At 43.0% G+C, this 17697-nt stretch overlaps 1 protein-coding gene across 1 annotated transcript in view; it reads left to right on the top strand.

Annotated features, from left to right (window-relative positions):
• Positions 1–17467, top strand: part of Syde2 (synapse defective Rho GTPase homolog 2) — a 34603-nt gene extending 17136 nt beyond the window's left edge. The window contains exons 4-7 of the mRNA XM_051194847.1: positions 995–1121; positions 9765–9946; positions 11321–11552; positions 15473–17467. Of these exons, the coding sequence (XP_051050804.1) occupies positions 995–1121; positions 9765–9946; positions 11321–11552; positions 15473–15966 (1035 nt within the window). The 3' untranslated portion in view covers positions 15967–17467. The remainder of the gene's footprint in view (positions 1–994; positions 1122–9764; positions 9947–11320; positions 11553–15472) is intronic.
• Positions 17468–17697: the final 230 nt, after the last annotated feature.

The raw sequence follows: 17697 nt of genomic DNA on the forward strand, positions 1-17697 counted from the left end.
TTGAAAGTATAGGCGACAACCCCTTATACTCCTTAAATTCCCTCCCTCCCTCCCTCCCTCCCTCCCTCCCTCCTTACCTTCCCCCGCCCCAATACAGTCTCTTGTAGCCCATGCTGGCTTTGAATTTACTATGCATCTAAGAGTGATTGTGAATTCCTGGCCCTCCTGATTCCAGCTCCCAAGAGCTGGGACTATGGATATGCATGCCACCACACCAGGTTTTTATGGTGTTGGAGATGGTACCCAGGGGATTCTATTAGCTGGACGCCCCCCCCCCACCTCCGTATTGCGGTTAAATAAGGATCAGGATAAACAAATAGGCCGAATAGATGTTTATTCAGGGAGAAATAACTTACAACCTAGACAGATGAACACCAGGAAATTCAACCCGATCCTCTCCTGTCCCAGTCACGCCGGAAAGAGAGGCCTTTCCTGGCCCCCTCCGACCTCCTTCCACAGGTCACTTCCGCCCATGGCTCCACCCCCCAATGGGCGTGGTCAGTGCCACAGAAGGAGACAAAGTGAATATCCCACTGCACCTCCGTTTCCTTAAATTACTTGAGGTTTAGTCTTTCAAAAGAATCTAGTAGATTAGCCTGAGATTTATTTATTTATTTGTTGTTTATTTTGGGGGGACCAGGTTGGCTTCCTCTCTTGGGTGTGTGTTGAGCTTCTGAAGACTTAATAATTAGAAGAGCTGGCAGTGTTTACATGACAAGTATTTTTGTAGGGCCTGGAGTAAGCACTGTCTTTGTAACTATCTATGACTTTTAAAATATGCTTTACTTTTATTTTTAAAATTTGTTTTACTACCTATTTTTACCTAAAATAGCTTTATTTTTTTTTTCCATCACTGTATAATCAATTACCTTGAGATCCCAGAAGCTGCATTTGGGTTGTTACAATAAATTTAGGGTATTTCTGATTGCCAAGCTCATGTGATTTATACCTTTGCTTTCATGACCGTCTCGGTAATGTGGCGTTTTGTTTCCAGGTTGTAGGCCTGTATCGATTGTGTGGTTCAGCAGCTGTCAAGAAAGAGCTTCGAGAGGCTTTTGAGAAGGATAGCAAAACTGTTGGTCTGTGTGAAGACCAGTACCCAGATATAAATGTAATAACAGGTAAAAATAGACTTTATTCTCTGTTCGTTCTGGAAAGACTACACCGGAAGGAAGGAAAGTGGAAATCCGCGTTTATTACCTACGCTCAGTTTGATTTCTTTCTGAATGAAGTCTTACTTTCCTTCCTCCGTAAACTACTGCATGTTCTTTTCTGAGGGGAGATGCTGAGATATGGCTCCATTCTTAAACAGCCAACTAAATTCACCACAGCAGACCTGCGTCTTCGTGGAGAGAACTAAAATGCCCCGGGAGTTCAGTTTTCCTGTCGCGTAGGTGGTTAACGGAAAGGAAATGGTCGCCTGATGAGAGAGTTTAGATTATTTAACAGGTAGAGGGGCTCCCTTAAAGGTTCTGGAGTAGGGGAGTGGGGTCACTAAAGGCTGTTTTGAGGGATCTTACTCTGCAACTGTGTGTGGTGAACTGAAGAGAAGAAAGTTAGGGAACTATGGTGATCTCCCAACATCACCCTGATGAGGCCGAAACACACTGCAGTGTGGGGGGGGGAAGGGGGTGGGGGACAAACAGGCATCCGGAGCTAAGAAAAAGAAATGATTCTGGAAGGTAGCTGGCCATGCCCTGTCCGCAGAGATAGACTAGGGGCGCAGAAATGCTGTCTCAGTGTTGGGAAAGATCAAACCTGAGTTTTGAAGTAGGAGATGTGAGTGGAGAGGTCAGGTGGAGTGGAAAGTTCCCATCTGCTGCGGAGGAAGATGTCCTTTCCCCTCCAGAGACGAGGTCTCCTTGGGTAGCTTACGCGGGCCTCAGATTTGCTACCCCCCTGCCTCAGCCTTCCTTGTGTGGGAGTTACGGGTCAGGGCCACCATGCCCCGCATGAGGAGCGGTCTTTGCCCCAGTAGTGACTACGGCCCAGCGCATAGCAGTGCAAACAGTACTAGCAGTTGTGAGGCACAGAAAATAGGGAATTTGAGAATGACTGGCATAGAAATTCAATCCTGGGATTGTCCATAACAGTTTATAAAGGCAAGAACTTGGGAAGTGTTTAAACTTTGGAGGCAGGCGAAGAAGGAAGAACCTTGGAAAGTTCGGAGGAGACAGAAAGTTTGGGAAAGCAGAGCCAGCGGTTGCTACGGATTATGTGAGGCAGCAGTATGGTGTGGAGGGGCGTCCCTGGGGAGAATGGGAAAGGTGTTTGCATTTGAGATTGCTCCTGGCCTTTCTAATAATCTTCTGGGTCTGTTCTGTCACCTACAATTTCCTGTGGCTTTACTTTTTAAGTACTAAAGTTTTGGGGCCGGTGTGGAGGTACGTCCGTTCCGTTCACCTGGTTCTTCACATCCTGTAGCCAGACTTGCCTTCGCTCTCATTTATTTGATCCTCTGCAACCCAAGATCAGTGAGAAGCAGACCCCAGACATCAAGCCCTCCCAGCCACAGGTGCCCAGTGGGTCCTCTGTTTTCGCTCTGCACCTGTGCTCTATTGCCTGACATTTTCTTTTCCTTATGTGTTCATGTTTACCTCTCCTGATTTGTTTTCCTATTTTATGCATGATGACTTTTAGGTAAGAATTTAAGGAAAATGACTTGTACCTTGAAGTGTACTTTTAGGATCACAGCTTTAGGAATAGTTGAAGCTCAGGGTGCCGAGTGGCTCATATAGAAACTTGTATAGAGTGTTTCCTATCATCTTGAATGATGTAACTTTGAGCTAAAGCAATTCACTACTAAGAGAGGCAAACCAAGGTATTTTCCCTTTCTTATGGACATTTCATTTATTGACTTTCTTTTGAAACTTTTTAAAAAAATGATTTATTTATTTTTATTTTATGTACATTGGTGTTTTGCCTGCATGTAGGTCTGTGTGAGGGTGTTGTATCCTCTGGAGGTGGAGTTACAGACAGTTTGGAGTTGCCATGTGGGTGCTAGGATGTGGTAATGTATTGTTTATGATTTAATAAAACCACTGGAGATCAAAATGCAAAGCTAGCCACAGCCATAGAGCCAGGCAGTGGTGATACTTTAACTCTGCCAGCCACACTAGTTAGCTATGGAAGCTGGGCAATGGTGGCACACACCTTTAATCTCAGGACTCAGAAGACGGAGGCAGATGGATCTCTGTGAGTTCAAGGCCATACAGGGTTACATTAGAGTGAATCAGTCTAAAAGAGAAACAGCTCACACAAAGGAGATAGATAGATCTCAGCACTTGGGATCACACGCCTTGAATCCCAGCTTTAGAGAGGTATAGAAGATAGGAGCGGGCATTCAGTAGTCAGTCTCAGAGGTTTATTCTCCAGCCACGCTGAGGACAGGACAGCCCTTTCAGCCTGAGGTAGAGGTAGTGGCCGGCTGCTTTGCTTCTCTGATCTTCAGCTTGAGCCCCATTATCAATCTCTGTGTTTTTATTATTTGTGGTTCACTGGGAATTGAACCCGGGTCCTCTGTAAGAACAGCTAGTGCTCTTACTTAGCCTCTGAGCCATCTTTCCAGCTCCTCATTTTAGTTTTGAGACAGCCTCACTATGTAGTAGTTTTGAGACAGCCTCACTGTGTAGTTCTGGATGGCTTGCAGCTTCCCATGGAGACCATGCTGGCCTCAGACTCACAGAGATCAACCCATTTTCCCTCCCATACATCACCATACCTGGCTCAGATACATTTTTAACAAATCAGAAACTAGGTTTCTGGTAAAGAGAGGCTTATTACTTAAAAAAAAAAATGAGATAACATATTATTTGTAAAATTAGCAAAGGGTTCATTTTGAGAAGTCATTAAAGGAAAAGCTTATAGATACCTGTTTCTAGGAAAGTATAAACAAAAGTAAACTTTTGTCTCTGTGACGCCTTAGCTTAGGAATGAGAGTAATGCTTGACTGTTTAGGGATGGAAGGTGTGATTTGAGACAACTCTTTTGTTTAAGAAGGGATCCTCGGGTTTGGATACTTGCAATGTTTGTAGACATGAACATAGGTTAGTGAGGGTCTGGTTTGTAGCGTTCTTTTGTAAATAGGAGAGTCTAAAGCCACAAACTACATGGTTCTTGCCTCTGTTATTTGCACTGTTCCATTTCAGTTAAGCTATTTTTCAAAGGAATTTGGAGCTGTTTTCTTTCTTGATTAAAAATACGAAACAACAATGGAATGATTTGTCTGAGAAGTGGCGCTGGGATCGGGATAAATTACACACGGGGTCTCCGAGCCTCCAAAGAGAGTGTCGTGCGTGCGTTCGGGAATTGGCCAGGGATGAAGTTGTCACATGTGTTTATTCTACATGAACTCACATTTCTGCCCAAACTCAGGAAAATAATAGCTGAGTGAGACTAAACACAGAAGTGAATGAAGTGAATGCTGCCGTGTGTTCCGAAGTTCATGTGTATTTAGTGGTCTTTTCCGCCTGGAACAGAATGGAACGCTTCAGACAGTGTTTTTAGAATAGGTACAGAGTTTAAGGAGGGAAGTCTTGATACCTTGTCTCTGGTTGTAGTTTCCATCATTTTACGTGACTTGAGCATGCAAACAACAAGTTCAGAACTGGCCTCAAATTTACAACCCTGCATTAGCGTCCCAAGTACTGGGCAGGATTACCTGTGTGCCACCTGTCCTGGTGCCGGGCGACCTTTACGTCAACTCGACTTCAACGACTCACTCCTAAGGTCTGACCTGGCTTTTGTTATCCAGAAACCGTTTGTCTTCAGCATTTGAATTTATTCCATCCCAGATCTTTCCTGTCTCTCCAGCTTTCTCATTATTTTCCAGTTGCTTTTTCCCACTGAGTCAGTCTCCTCTAATGTACGTGTGTTTGCGGCTTCTTCCTGAGTCCCCTAAGTTATAATATCCCTTTCTGTGGTTCATTATTTCAGTTACTTCCATCAAGGTCCCGAGTGTCCTTCCATGGCCTCTTCTTCGTTTCTCCCATCTAACAAAGCTTCCAACCTGAAATGCCAGTAGTTAGTATTACAAAACAGCTTTATTGAGGCATAATTGCCATAAAATAAAATGGCATGTATTGAAAGTGTGAAGCGGGTGTTTTCACAAGTGTATGCCCCAGGAAACCGTAGCCAGGGTGAGTAGAAAGGATGCGAGTGTCCCCCAAGTCCTCCTGCCTGCGCCATTACTCCATCGCTTCCGTCCTTAGGCAGCCATACATCTTCCTATTGCTAGAAGTTGACTTCCTTTCGTGTAAGGTATATAATAGAACTGTACAGGAGGGGCTTTTCCTTTTTATAAGCAAGTGGAAGTAAGTACATGGTTTTGTTTAATAGCAAAATTATTTTGAAATCCCCCATGTTATTCCAAGTGTCTATGGCCTGTTTTTTATTTTATTTTTATTTATTTATTTTTTATGCCAGTGTTCCACACTATGTTTATAGTGGACATAATGCCATTGGTGCATCCATTCATCTCTAGACCGACATTGACTTTGTTTCCAGTTTGGGGTTGTTACAGCTAGAGCTGCTGTGGGCATTCATGCACAGGTTGTAATCACATATGCATGTCTAGTGATGCCTAACCCACACCATCTTAACTGTTTAATGTGCAACGAGACTTGGAATCTCAGGTACAGTTAGGGTTTGCATTGGAGAGATCCCTTGAGGGGAAGTGTTCAAGGATAGAGCTTCGGGGTCATGATTGAATCATGAGGGTTCTGGCTCCATCAACGGATTAACCCATTGGTGGGAAGATGGAAAGCCTGGTCTGCTTGAAGGAACTGCGTCACTGGTGTGTTGCTCATTGTCCCTAGTCTCCTTCTCATGCTCTCCAGGTCCCCGCAGTGGTAAGTAGTAGCTCTCCTTGTCCATGCCCCTCTGTTGTGTTTCTGCGTCATCACAGGCCTAGCCATGGAGCCAGCCATGAGCCCAACCTCCAAAATCATGAGCCAAATTAAACTCTTCTCTGGAACACTACTTTTCCTCAGTCAGGTGTGCTATTGCATGCCTTTAATCCCAGCTCTCATGAGGCAGAGGCAGGTGGATCTCTGTGAGTTTGAGGCCAGCCTGGTCTTCATATGAGTTCCCGGACAGCCAGGGCTATGTGGAGAGGCTTGGTGGAACAAAAGAAAGACAACAGAAAGCCCTTGCCTCAGATACTCTGTCAGGGTTAGGAAACTGGTGTGGAGCTCTTGGTTCCCAGCCTCACTGTTTTCCTTCTTTGTATGCTTTGCAGGAGTCTCTTTGTGGGTGCATTGCCGTAGGCCCTTTGTGTCCCCTATGCTTTGCAGGAGTCTCTTTGTGGGTGCACAATGGCCTCCAGAGGTCCAGGCTGTGCCCAGCCCTGGAAATCTTGGCTCAGTTGCTGTCCTAGCAGTGCCCTTGCTGTGGGGTGGGCGAGGGGGTCTGAGGGGAGTTCAGGGTGGGGTGGGAAAGCTTATTGAGCTTTTGATTACAATGACAGTATCAGGTTGAGAAGAATTGACATCTTTACATTAAACCACACGCTCTACCTCAAACCTTCTATTCTCCTCCAGGGTTGTGTTTAATTTCTCTCAGCAATTACTGTCCTTACACTGTGTCTTTTTTTTTTTAAGATTTATTTATTATTTATTTATTACATGTACAGTATTCTGCATGTATCCCTGTAGGCCAGAAGAGGGCACCAGATCTCATTACAGATGGTTGTGAACCACCATGTGGTTGCTGGGAATTGAACTCAGGACCTCTGAGCAATCAGTGCTCTTAACCTCTGAGCCATCTCTCCAGCCATTACACTGTGTTTTTACACATTATTCTATTTATTCCTAAGTACCAAGATATCATTTATTTATTGGCCCTTTTGACTGTTTGCCTCAGAGAAATATTGACTTGCAACTCTTGCCCCTGTTAGATGCTTGCCTTTATTATTAGACTGAAGTTGTCTTTGTATACTCTGGTTCAGGCCCCTAATCTAATAAATGATGTACTAATATTTTGTTTCCCTCCAGCCCCCCATTGTGTGGATTGTCTTTTCGCTCTTTTCATGACTCTAAGTTAGTTTTGATGATTCCAACTTTCTTTTTCACTTAAAACTTTGGCTGTTGTATCTGAGGCTTTTTTCACCCTAAATTTGTGAAAATACTCATCATTTTCTTCTGAGAGTTTCATGATTTTTACCTCTTACATTTAGATCTGTTACTCTTAAGTTTTGTGCATTTTGTAAGTCGTGCTTTAGTCTTTAGCAAGTGGGTGTCTGCTTGTTCGGACTTAATGCTTTTTCCCTATTGCACTTGACTGTTTTCTTGTTTGTTTATGTTGTCTTGTGTATTAGTGGTTTGCTTGCGTGTGTGTATGTGCACTGTGTGTATGCATGGTTCCTGCTGAGGTCAGAGGATGGCGTTGCATGCAGTCCCTGGAACTCAGTTACAGATGCTGTGAGCTAAGCTACCACAGGGTACTAGGAACTGAACCCTGGTCGTCTGTAAGAGCAGCACGTGCTGTGCAACCCCTGAGCCATCTCTCCTGCACCGTCAATGAGCTGTCTTCACTACTCCATCGGGCTGTGCCTCTTGTTGCCTGCGGTCACACTGATGACTGAAGCTCAGCAGGATTTGAAGTTGGCAGGTTTTAGTCCCCACATTTTCCTTTCCACGATATCTAGGCTGTTCGAATTTAGAATCAGTTTACAAGTTTCTGTGACAGAGCTAGCTGCGTATTGTTTATTTATTTGGTGATGATGGGGATCAGATCCAGGGCTTGTAGATGCTAGGCAAACACTCCACCACTGAGTTACACCCCTTGCTCCTAGCTGGGATTCTGTTAGGATCGGCATGGATTCTTAAAGATCTGCTAAGATTTTTTTCAAGACAAATTGTTAGCTTTCTGAGTAACATTTTGTACCTGTTTTGTTCCCGCACATATTTAATTCTTTTTGGTGCTAATGTGTTGGGATTGCTTTTCATTTATTCACTTATTTATTCCTTTATTTACTTAGTTTTTATCTCTACCACTTGTCCTCTTCCTCCCACAATGCTCTGTACCCCACCTGTTCTTCTCCCGAGTCTACAGATACCTTACTCTCGTCACGGGTCACCTTGTTACTTATTGACGCCCTTGCTGCCTCCCGCCACAGAGACAGAAGCCGTCAGGTGGGAGCAGCGTGTCTGCTGTGCCCGCGGGGTCGGTCATTCTTCCCATCTTCCCACAACCCTGGGTGATGGGTACAAACGATCGTCCTGACTTCTTGAACTGATCCCAGCCCTTCGTTTTCCCAGGAGTCTCTGCTGCTTCCCTGGGGACCCCCCCCCCATTTGGGTATAGTCCCTCTCTGCTGTCTTTCATGCCCATTCGTCTGACCAGCCGCCTGGCTCTGTCCTTTGCCAAGGCAGCTGATTTCCTTTTGTCTTCTTCTTTTGGTCCCCATCTCTGATTTGTCTCTAGGTCATTGTCTCCTAGACCTAGCTACAAAAACCTTTGCCATAGACTCACGAGAGCAATTTGTTTATAAATACAGGGTTGTGGACCTTGGCAGGAGGTCATGATGCAGCAGGGGTGGGGTGGGGGGTGGGGTGGGGGGTGGGGTGGGGGGTGGGGTGGGGGTGGAACAGACTGCTCTCTGTGGCATTTGTGGCCATTCCTATCTAACCTAGTTATTACTGTGTGTCACTTGATACCTCAGAGCCTGTGTCTTGAAGCAGCCCTTCCTTGTCTTTCTACTCATCTCTGACACACCTTTTCTAACCACAGGGGTCTTCTGTCACTCTTCCCTAGCTGGGTTTGAGAGAGTGCTTCCCTTTGGAGTTAGTTCCTAGTCATCTCTTGACACTGTTTTTCGATGCATGCATGCACGCACCAACACAGCGTTTTTGGGGATCAGGTGAGTAGGAGACAAGAACTCATTTGTCATGCTGTCCTGGAAGATGACCTTGAACTTCAGACCCTTACACACCCTGAGCTCCAGCCATCTTAAGTTGCTCTCCTCAGGGGCAGATCTTTGGTCACATCTTCCTAAGTCTCCTAAAATTTGTATGGAGCAAACTTACATATCCCATAGACACGCTTCCTGCCTGATAAACTGTAGTTCCTTCTGTCTCTGTCTCAAACAAGACTCACTTGGATGGTAAAGCCCTATTCTTGGCAGAGAAGCAGTCAACCTTCCCTTTCTGCTGAGTTACAAATGCTTTTTAGAACTTACTGTCGGTCATAGTCTTCAGACATCTCCTAACTTTATGGTGACTTTTGTTTTTGACTTTTGTTTTAATTTTCTTGGTATTAGGAATGATCTTTTTCCTTTTGTAAGACAGTGTAGCCTTAGAGACAATCCATTTAAGATACGTGTTATGATATGTTGATGTCCCTTGATTCACAAAGGCTTCGAACAGTTGGTATCCTTTCAATATCAAAAGTTTAGAAGTTCAAAATTTGGATAGTTAAACAGCTTACAACTAACATCTGTAGTTCTTACTGTCTTAACTTCTTGCAGTATCTTCTCACGGGGGGGGGGGGCGGGGGAGGGTCATTAGGGCTTATGTAGCAAGAACATCTTCAAAACTATTGAAATTATGTCTGTATTTTAGCATGTTCCAAACAAAGTTAGTTACTAAGGAAACTTTCACGAATGAAAATCGCCAGCGTTTTTGTGATAATACTTTTTATGTTGTTGTTTGTATTGTTTTCGGAAGGTCAAAAGTTGGACTGCTGTGATGTTTGCATTTTTAAAGATTTCGCTGTGCTGACCTCTCTGTGGAGACCCATCGCCGATTTCCCGTCTATCTTTGCAGGTGTCCTTAAAGACTATCTAAGAGAACTTCCTTCTCCGCTGATAACAAAGCAGCTGTATGAGGCCGTGTTAGATGCCATGGTGAAAAGTCCTTTGAAAATGTCATCAAATGGTTGTGAGAATGAGTCCGGTGACTCCCAGTTCGCAGTCGGCCTACTGAATTGCTTGCCGGATGTTGAGAAGGTAGGTGTACTTGGTAGACCTTTTCCTGAAAGCTGGCACACGAGCTCATCGTTTAGACTCCATCACCACACACAGCCTTTTAGGTCTCTGGCATTTGTGGCTCTTGGGTTTAGGTCCTGCCTTTCCCACTTCTTAAATGCATCTGGAAATCAGTTTTATGTTTTCCGCGTATGACTTTAGCCCAGGCAGGAATGTGTCTTGAGTTCTCTTTTAAGGATTTATTTTATTAGCTGGGCAATAGTGGTTCATGCCTTTAATCGTAGGACTTGAGAGGTAGAGGTAGGTGGATCTTTGTGAGTTTGAGGCCAGCTTGGTTTACAGAGTGAGTTCGAGGACAGCCAGGGCTAGAAAAACAAAAACAAATAACAAGCAACAAAAAAAGAAAGGGCGCGAAGGAAATGTCTATCAAAGTAACACTTAGGAACAGTATTACACGTGAAAAAGATTTACATGTATGTACGTGTGTGTACCATGTGCATGCTTGGTACCTACAGTGTGGAGAAGAGGGTGCTGGCTCCCCTGGAGCTGGAGTTACCTTGTGAGCTGCTTGACCTAAGTGCTAGGAGCTGAACTCAGGTCCTCTGCAAGAGCAGCAAGCACTTTTAACCACTGCGCCATCTTTCCAGCCCCCAAATAGCAGTTTGTAAATTCACATCCATTGCTTTAATATAATTTATAAAGAAACTACAGCTCCTTTCTTAAAATGTTGATAAAACATACCACTACTTAAAAAGAATAACTCTTACCATAGGTGCTTAATATTTAAATGACTTTCCCTTTTGAGCCAACTTCCTTTATTAATTTAAGGATTTGAAACAGTAAATTTTCCCCCCACCCCAGGAAATATATATACATATGTATTTGGTTTCTTGAGACAGGGTTTCTCTGTGTAGACCTGGCTGTCCTGGAAACTCTCTGTAGACCAGGCTGACCTTGAACTTAGAGATCCACCTGACTTTGCTTCCCGAGTGCTGTGTTTAAAGGGCATACACCACCATGCCTGGCTCAGGACATTTTTCTTTTAAACTCTGCTGCTATTTTTTCTCCTTATAATTTTGTCTGTTTAAGAATATTTGTTAGTTAAAAAGCATGATGGGAAGCGAGAGAAGCGTGTCGTCCCTTAGAAGCCATTCTTTTACATTAGATCGCCACAGTCCTGGCTCTGCTTCTAACTTCACACTTCCTAGTGTGCTGCCCCTTTGTGCAAGCCCAGGGTCGTCTTTATTTAAGCCAACAGCAGCTGCTGGTGTTGCTTTAGAGGATGAAGGAAATGGCTTTTCCTAAAGGGGCCAGTTGGAATTTAGAATACATTACTAATATTTTATGTGGACGTCTAACCACTGAGTGTGTTAAATCCTGTTTGGACATATTTAGGCGACCCTGAAGATGTTGTTAGACCACCTGAAACTGGTAGCTTCATATCATGAAGTGAATAAGATGACGTGCCAGAATTTAGCTGTGTGCTTTGGGCCAGTGTTGCTTAACCAGAGGCAAGAGACTCCGACCCACAACAACAGAGTCTTCGCCGATTCCGAAGAGCTCGCCAGCGCCTTGGACTTCAAGAAGCACATCCAGGTTCTTCATTACTTGCTCCAGCTCTGGCCAGGTAAAGGAGTTTCTGAAGGATATTTCTGTAGCAGCCATGGGATATGTGGGGTAGAAATGATTAAAATGCCTGGATGTGATTTGGGTGGGGGGGGTATGTAGATTTTTGCTTTTTCAATTCTGAAGAATTGCCACCTGCTCTATAGTGTTTGCTGTTTGTATCTTGTGTTTGATATAACGCTGTTTGAGCCATTGTCCACGTTTTGGGTGTAGTAAGACCTGGATTGGAATGCCGCTTGCACCACATACCTTGGCAAGCTAAGTTTATAGACTGAAAATTAAGTGCAAGATTGTGCTTAAGGCACAGCACAGCCCTGAACACATGGTGCTCAGTTATTCATGTAACTTCTATTTAGTTTGCTATGAAGCAAGTTTCATTTTTCTTTTTAAGTCTAGTCTTAGGATTTATTTTGTTTCTATTTTGTGATGTGCTCATGAGGATGGGAGTCTGAGGAGGTCAGAAGAAGGGTCCCCTGCAGCAGGAGCCAAGCAGGCAATTGTGAGCTACCAGATGTGGGTTCTCCCGAAGAGCAGCAAGTGCTCTTAAACACTACGTCATCACTCCAGCCCATGTCCATTCTTTGCGACAGAACCACAATATAATGGCTATTTTTAAATTACTTCAGCTCCTGCTGGCGATTATCTCTGACATTTTGGCCTTAAAAATTGGTTTTGCATGGTACTGAAGAGATGAATCAATGGTTAGAGCACTGGCTGCTCTCCCAGAGGACCCAAAGGGCAGGCTCAACTCCCAGCACCCACGTGGTGGCTCACAACCATCTGTAACTCCAGTACCAGGAAATCGGATGCATTTCTTCTTCTCACATCTGTGGGTATCAGCCACTCACATGCAGAAAAAAAATACATAAATAACAAACATTTGTAAAACTTTTGTTTAGTGTGCGTGTGTGTGTGTGCGCGCGTGCGCGCCTGAGGTCAGAGGACAGCTCCTCCCACCATGTGGTACTATGGATGGGACTGGGATCCTCACCCTTGAGCAGTAAGCTCTCTTACTCACCGAGCCATCTTCCCAGTCCTACCCCTTACTTCTCTGTGCTACACACACATCTGTGTGTGTGCAAATTTAAGTAGATTCATTACCAGCTAGATTTTGCTTGTCTAAGATTTATTTTGTTTTGTATGTGTGTTTTGCTTGCATGTCTGTCTGATGTCAGATCCCCTGGAACTGGAGTTACAGACAGTTGTTAGGGACTAGGAATTGAACCTGTTTCCACTGCAGGAACAACCAGTGCTCTTAGCCTCTGAGCCGTCTCCACAGCCCGTTGACTGTATTGTAATGATAACTTGAAACAACTCTCTCATGTTTAGCTAGCATCTTATTCCAAAGACTTTTGTTGCTGGTTGTAATCATAACCTTTTTCTATAACCTCTTATTTTCCTTGAAAGTACCTTAGACAAAAGACAGAGCCAGGCAGAGGTTGAGGGAAACAATGGTTTTCCCTTCTGAATTGCCTGTTAGGGATTTCAGGGATGGGGACATCATGTAACTAAGGTGCAGTTACTGGGCCTGTGTAACTGAGGTGAGAGAGAGTGCCGGAGCTGTCCCATGCATCAGTGGAAGGGCACACAGCTTAACTATTCTGGGAATCTCCTGCACTCCAGGGCTCTTAAGAGTTGCCTTCAGCCTCTTTCGTTATATGCATTTTCATACACATTTTGCTTTTTGTGTTACTGTTGTTACTCCCCTCCCTCACCCCAGTTTGGGGCAAGCAGATAATTTGCTTAGAGATTTCTGTGTGTACTGTCCTGTCTTCGAAGTGCAAAGCCTGCTGTATTAGCCCCTGAAGGGAACACTGCCTCATCGTCCAGCACACCTGCTTGTCAATCTGCCAATGGCTTTGCCGCTGGGTGAGCAACAGGTCCTGGCACTGCAGAAACACAGACACCTGTATAGGACAGTCTTCCTCTTACATGTTTTGTATTTGGGGCTTTAAAAAAAAAAAAACAAAGGGCTTGGGATTGAAAGGAGTGCTGGATGGTATTGTTAGTCTCCACTACTTTCAGAGTGGAGCTGTAGATTTAAAAGTTGTTGCTGTCCACATTGCTTGCGATGAATACACTTGGGGCAGGGTTTCCTACTTCTTACTGGGTTGTAAAATTTTTAAGGTCATAGATGATATTTACCTACCCCATATTCTTACTTCCTGGCATTAACGGCCATCTAGCATAGTTCTAGTAAATAAAGATGTTGTTTTCTAAGGAAAAGTAATACAGGGAACTGAAATCTACTGGTATAAAATATAAGGACAAATGAAGTTTTTAGTACTCATTACACTTTGAAGTGTCCTCAGCAGCCTTACTCGGTGGTGTTTTTACTTCTTTCTGTTGAAAACAGTGAACAGAAGCCCAGGGAAAGCCAGGCCTTCTCTTTCAGGTTAAGGTTAGCCGTTTTCCTTACAAATTTGGAGGACAACATCCCAGTATCAGTAGTTTAAAAAGACAGCTGCATTGATGCTTCCAGAAATTGATTTTTAGTCTAACGTAAAATACTGATTTAATTGGCTTCTTGAGTGTTCTCCAGAGATACTGGCAAAGTAGAGTTTCAGTAGAGTCCTGGCTGAGCAGAAGAGATGTGGATTTTTCCTGAGGTTGCCAGTGTGCTGTCAAACTGCTTGGCAGAAACTTTGGGCCCAAGAGTGACAACAGGAATAGCACAGAGGACAAGGGAAGCCAAGAAGCAGCGAGATAATAAGGTCTCTTGTCCTCCACTGGTGCCAGGCACACACCTGTACACATACAAACATGTGGGCACAAGATTCATGCGAAAAATAAATCTCTAAAAGTGAAGTAAGTAGAAACATTAAAAACATGCAATGTACAGCTGCTAAAATAAAAGTTACATTTGTGAAATATCTACATTTGTGAAATGTCGGGAATATTATTTTGAGTGGAAGACTAGGATGTGTATATCTTTCTTAAGTTGTTTTCTTTTGCAAACAAACCTTCATTGTATGTTGCAAAATCGAGTTATCACTGGTTTATGTCCCCTTAGTGAGGATGCTATAAGGGAGAGACACATGGAATAAGCCAGAAGAAAGAGATATAGGCAGTGTGGATAGTCTTTAATAACTACGCCTAAGCATTTTACAGTCGACTTTATATGCAGAAGAACCTTAGACAAATACTTTGCTCTAAGTAAGCAATGGAAGTCTTGTTTTGTATGAAGTCCTGTGTGTCTGTCCTCTTCCCTGTGACCAGTACAATGCAAGATGGCAGAACACAGCTTATCTCAGAAAAAAATATTTTAAATACAAAGAGTGTTATTTGAGGTTGTTAAATCTCTAACCAGAATTGGAAAATAAAATATCTGTGCTATTTCCAGGCAAAAAGAAGACGATTAGTAGCTAATGCTGTATAATCACTCAGGTAAACAATGGCCGAGTCTTGTAGTCATGCATTTTATCCAAGTGAAATTTGGGCTGCTTGGTAAATGATGACACACTGCTAACTGCAAAAAAAAAAAAAAAAGCCCACTAAGGTCAGAGCTAGAAAATCACTTTAGATGCCTTTGCCTCGGCTAGATGTTTGTAGAAAAAGAACTTCTTGTTTCATGCCATTTACGCACGTCTTGCCTGCTTTTTTGCTGTAGCCTTTAATGTAAGAGAAGCTACTAGCATAGAATTACAGCTAGATAACAATTAACTTGCACAGAAAGTTAATCAGCGTTGGGAGGTCTCATTGGGGAATGTTTCTATTGAGCATGAAGTAGTATCACTGAACGTTCTAGTCTGTATGCCTAATCTTAATTATACGGTGGCAGGAAAATTATTGTGGGATGCTTTCTTCCAATAGAATGCATGTCTCAAGTGCATGGATGTGGTTGGTTATTAAATGGCTTTATTGTCTGCTCCGTCTTCCTAAGGCGAAGGCTGTAACTAAAGCACATGTATTCATTTCTAGTGCAACGTTTAGCGGTCAAAGAACCCACAGACAGTTTGTGCCTGGAGCAGTCATCTCTGAATCATTTGAGGCGAAAGAAAGAGCGGCCATGTGTATTGAATCTGAGCAGTGTGGATTCATCGGGGGTGCTGAGGCCAAGACAGACCAGACTCGATAGTCCACTCAGCAACCGCTATGCAGGAGACTGGAGCAGTTGTGGGGAAAACTACTTTTTAAATACAAAAGACAATTTCAAAGATTTGGATTATGATTGTGTTCCCTTAGAAGATGGGGAAGATAGAGATCATTGCAAAACCAATGGAGCAGAGGTCGTGATGGAGCAGCAGCTTGCCATGTCTAAGGCGTGCACGTTCCAGACGTACTTGACAATGGAGACCATCGAGTCTACGATGAATCAGAAGGCTAACCTCAGAGATCTGCAAGAAAGTATTGATGCTTTGATTGGCAGTCTGGAGCGTGAGCTCAACAAGAATAAACTCAATATGAGTGTTTGAGATGGGGGGGGGCGCTTTATTTCAGGTCAATCCTCAGTTTCCTTTCTTATTCCTCCCTTCGTGTCACTGTGTGTGTGTATGTGTTCCTAATAAGTTCATGTGATTCAATTACAGACACTATTCATTAATATGGTTGTTTTAGTTATGACAGTTTGGGGGGCATAAAGCTAACTTGGACTTTGGGGAACATTTTAATAAGCCTAGCTGGTCGTGTGGAGGGAACTTGGATCAGGAACGTTTTCACCCCTCAAGCCTTTGGAGCATTGTGAGGACTGCTCTTCTGTAGGTGGGGACAATTGTCCTCTGCAGAGGACACTGCAGCTGGCCAGGCTGATTTGCAGTCAGAGTCCTAGTGCAATGCCATTTGGTCACATTTCATTTGCAATACGAATGCTGCTATAAGAAAACTTTTTATAAATGTAAAATTATACAGAGAATAATTAATGTATTTTGTATTAACATCCAGTAATTATTTAAGCTTATAAAAATTAAATATTTTTATGTTTCTGAGAACGTGTATATATTTATAAGTGCGTTGTGTGTATAGGTTTTACAATGAGGGAAGGGTTTGGCTCTAGAATTCTATATATTTTAAAAAGTATATTTCATGGGGCCAAATTTGTTAGCTTAAAAATGTGTTCTTCAGGGAAAGACTGTTTAAGTTAAAAGAATAAGTTACATAAAAGCCTCTTGAATGAAGACACACCAGAAGTGTTAGAGGAGAAATGATGGTGCTTCCCTTTTGCTTCTTAGATACAGTGTCCCTGTGAAAAGTCATAGTCTAAGCTGGACCCTTCAGCTGCGTAAGGGACCCAGTGACCCCTTAGTGACCTAAGGAAACCTCACCTGTTCTGTGCATTTCTGCCTTCTGTGATGCTGTATTTATTTGTAGCGGTACACCTAAAATGTTGACTTCACAATTGCTCTTGTTTCTAAAGAAGTCCTCTTGCCAGGATGCTGCATGATACCATTGTTTTTTATTAACTTATTATTATGTACATCTGTGAGGCAGTTGTTACAGAAACAATACTGGTATTTGAAAAGACGTAAATTTAGAAGGCTTTTAAAAATTAAATTGTCATGTGTTTAAAAAAAAACTTTTATACTTACAGATGTATAATTATAAAAGTATAAATGAAACCTGAGTTACCAGGTTTAAAGTGTGACAGCTGTGCAAAAACTGGCTTCTTAATGTATTTCTAAATATTAGAGTGTTTAATGTAACAACCACTTCTGTGTAATACACGAACATTCAGGTATTTAATTTGAAAGCCACTGTATAGGAAAAGTAACTATTTTTGTGTGAGACTTTCATTTTCTACAACTTTGTGTAACAAACACCGGAGACTATGCACCAGGTGTGTGTCATGGGTGAACAAAGTGTTGTTAAATGTTTCCCAGGGAAAGTTGTCCATTTTCTTCCTTTTGTATCATAATACACTATGTAAGTAAAGTAACTTTTATTAAAAATATTATAACAGTGTCATGCTATTATAACTGATTTTAAGGGTTATTTTCACATTCTTATTTCTCTGTGTAGTCCTGGCTGTCCTGGAACTTGTCTGTAGACAAGGCTGGCCTCTAGCTAAGAGATTCTGCCTGCTTCTGCAGTGCTGGGACTCTCTGTCTCTCTCTCTGTCTCTCTCTCTCTGTGTGTCTCTGTTTCTCTCTCTCTGTCTCTCACACTCATTCTTAAATGAGTTATTCAGATATATATTCATTATATGTCCA

Source organism: Phodopus roborovskii, unplaced genomic scaffold, assembly GCF_943737965.1.
Source record: "Phodopus roborovskii unplaced genomic scaffold, PHOROB, whole genome shotgun sequence".
Classification (NCBI taxonomy): Eukaryota; Metazoa; Chordata; class Mammalia; order Rodentia; family Cricetidae; genus Phodopus; species Phodopus roborovskii.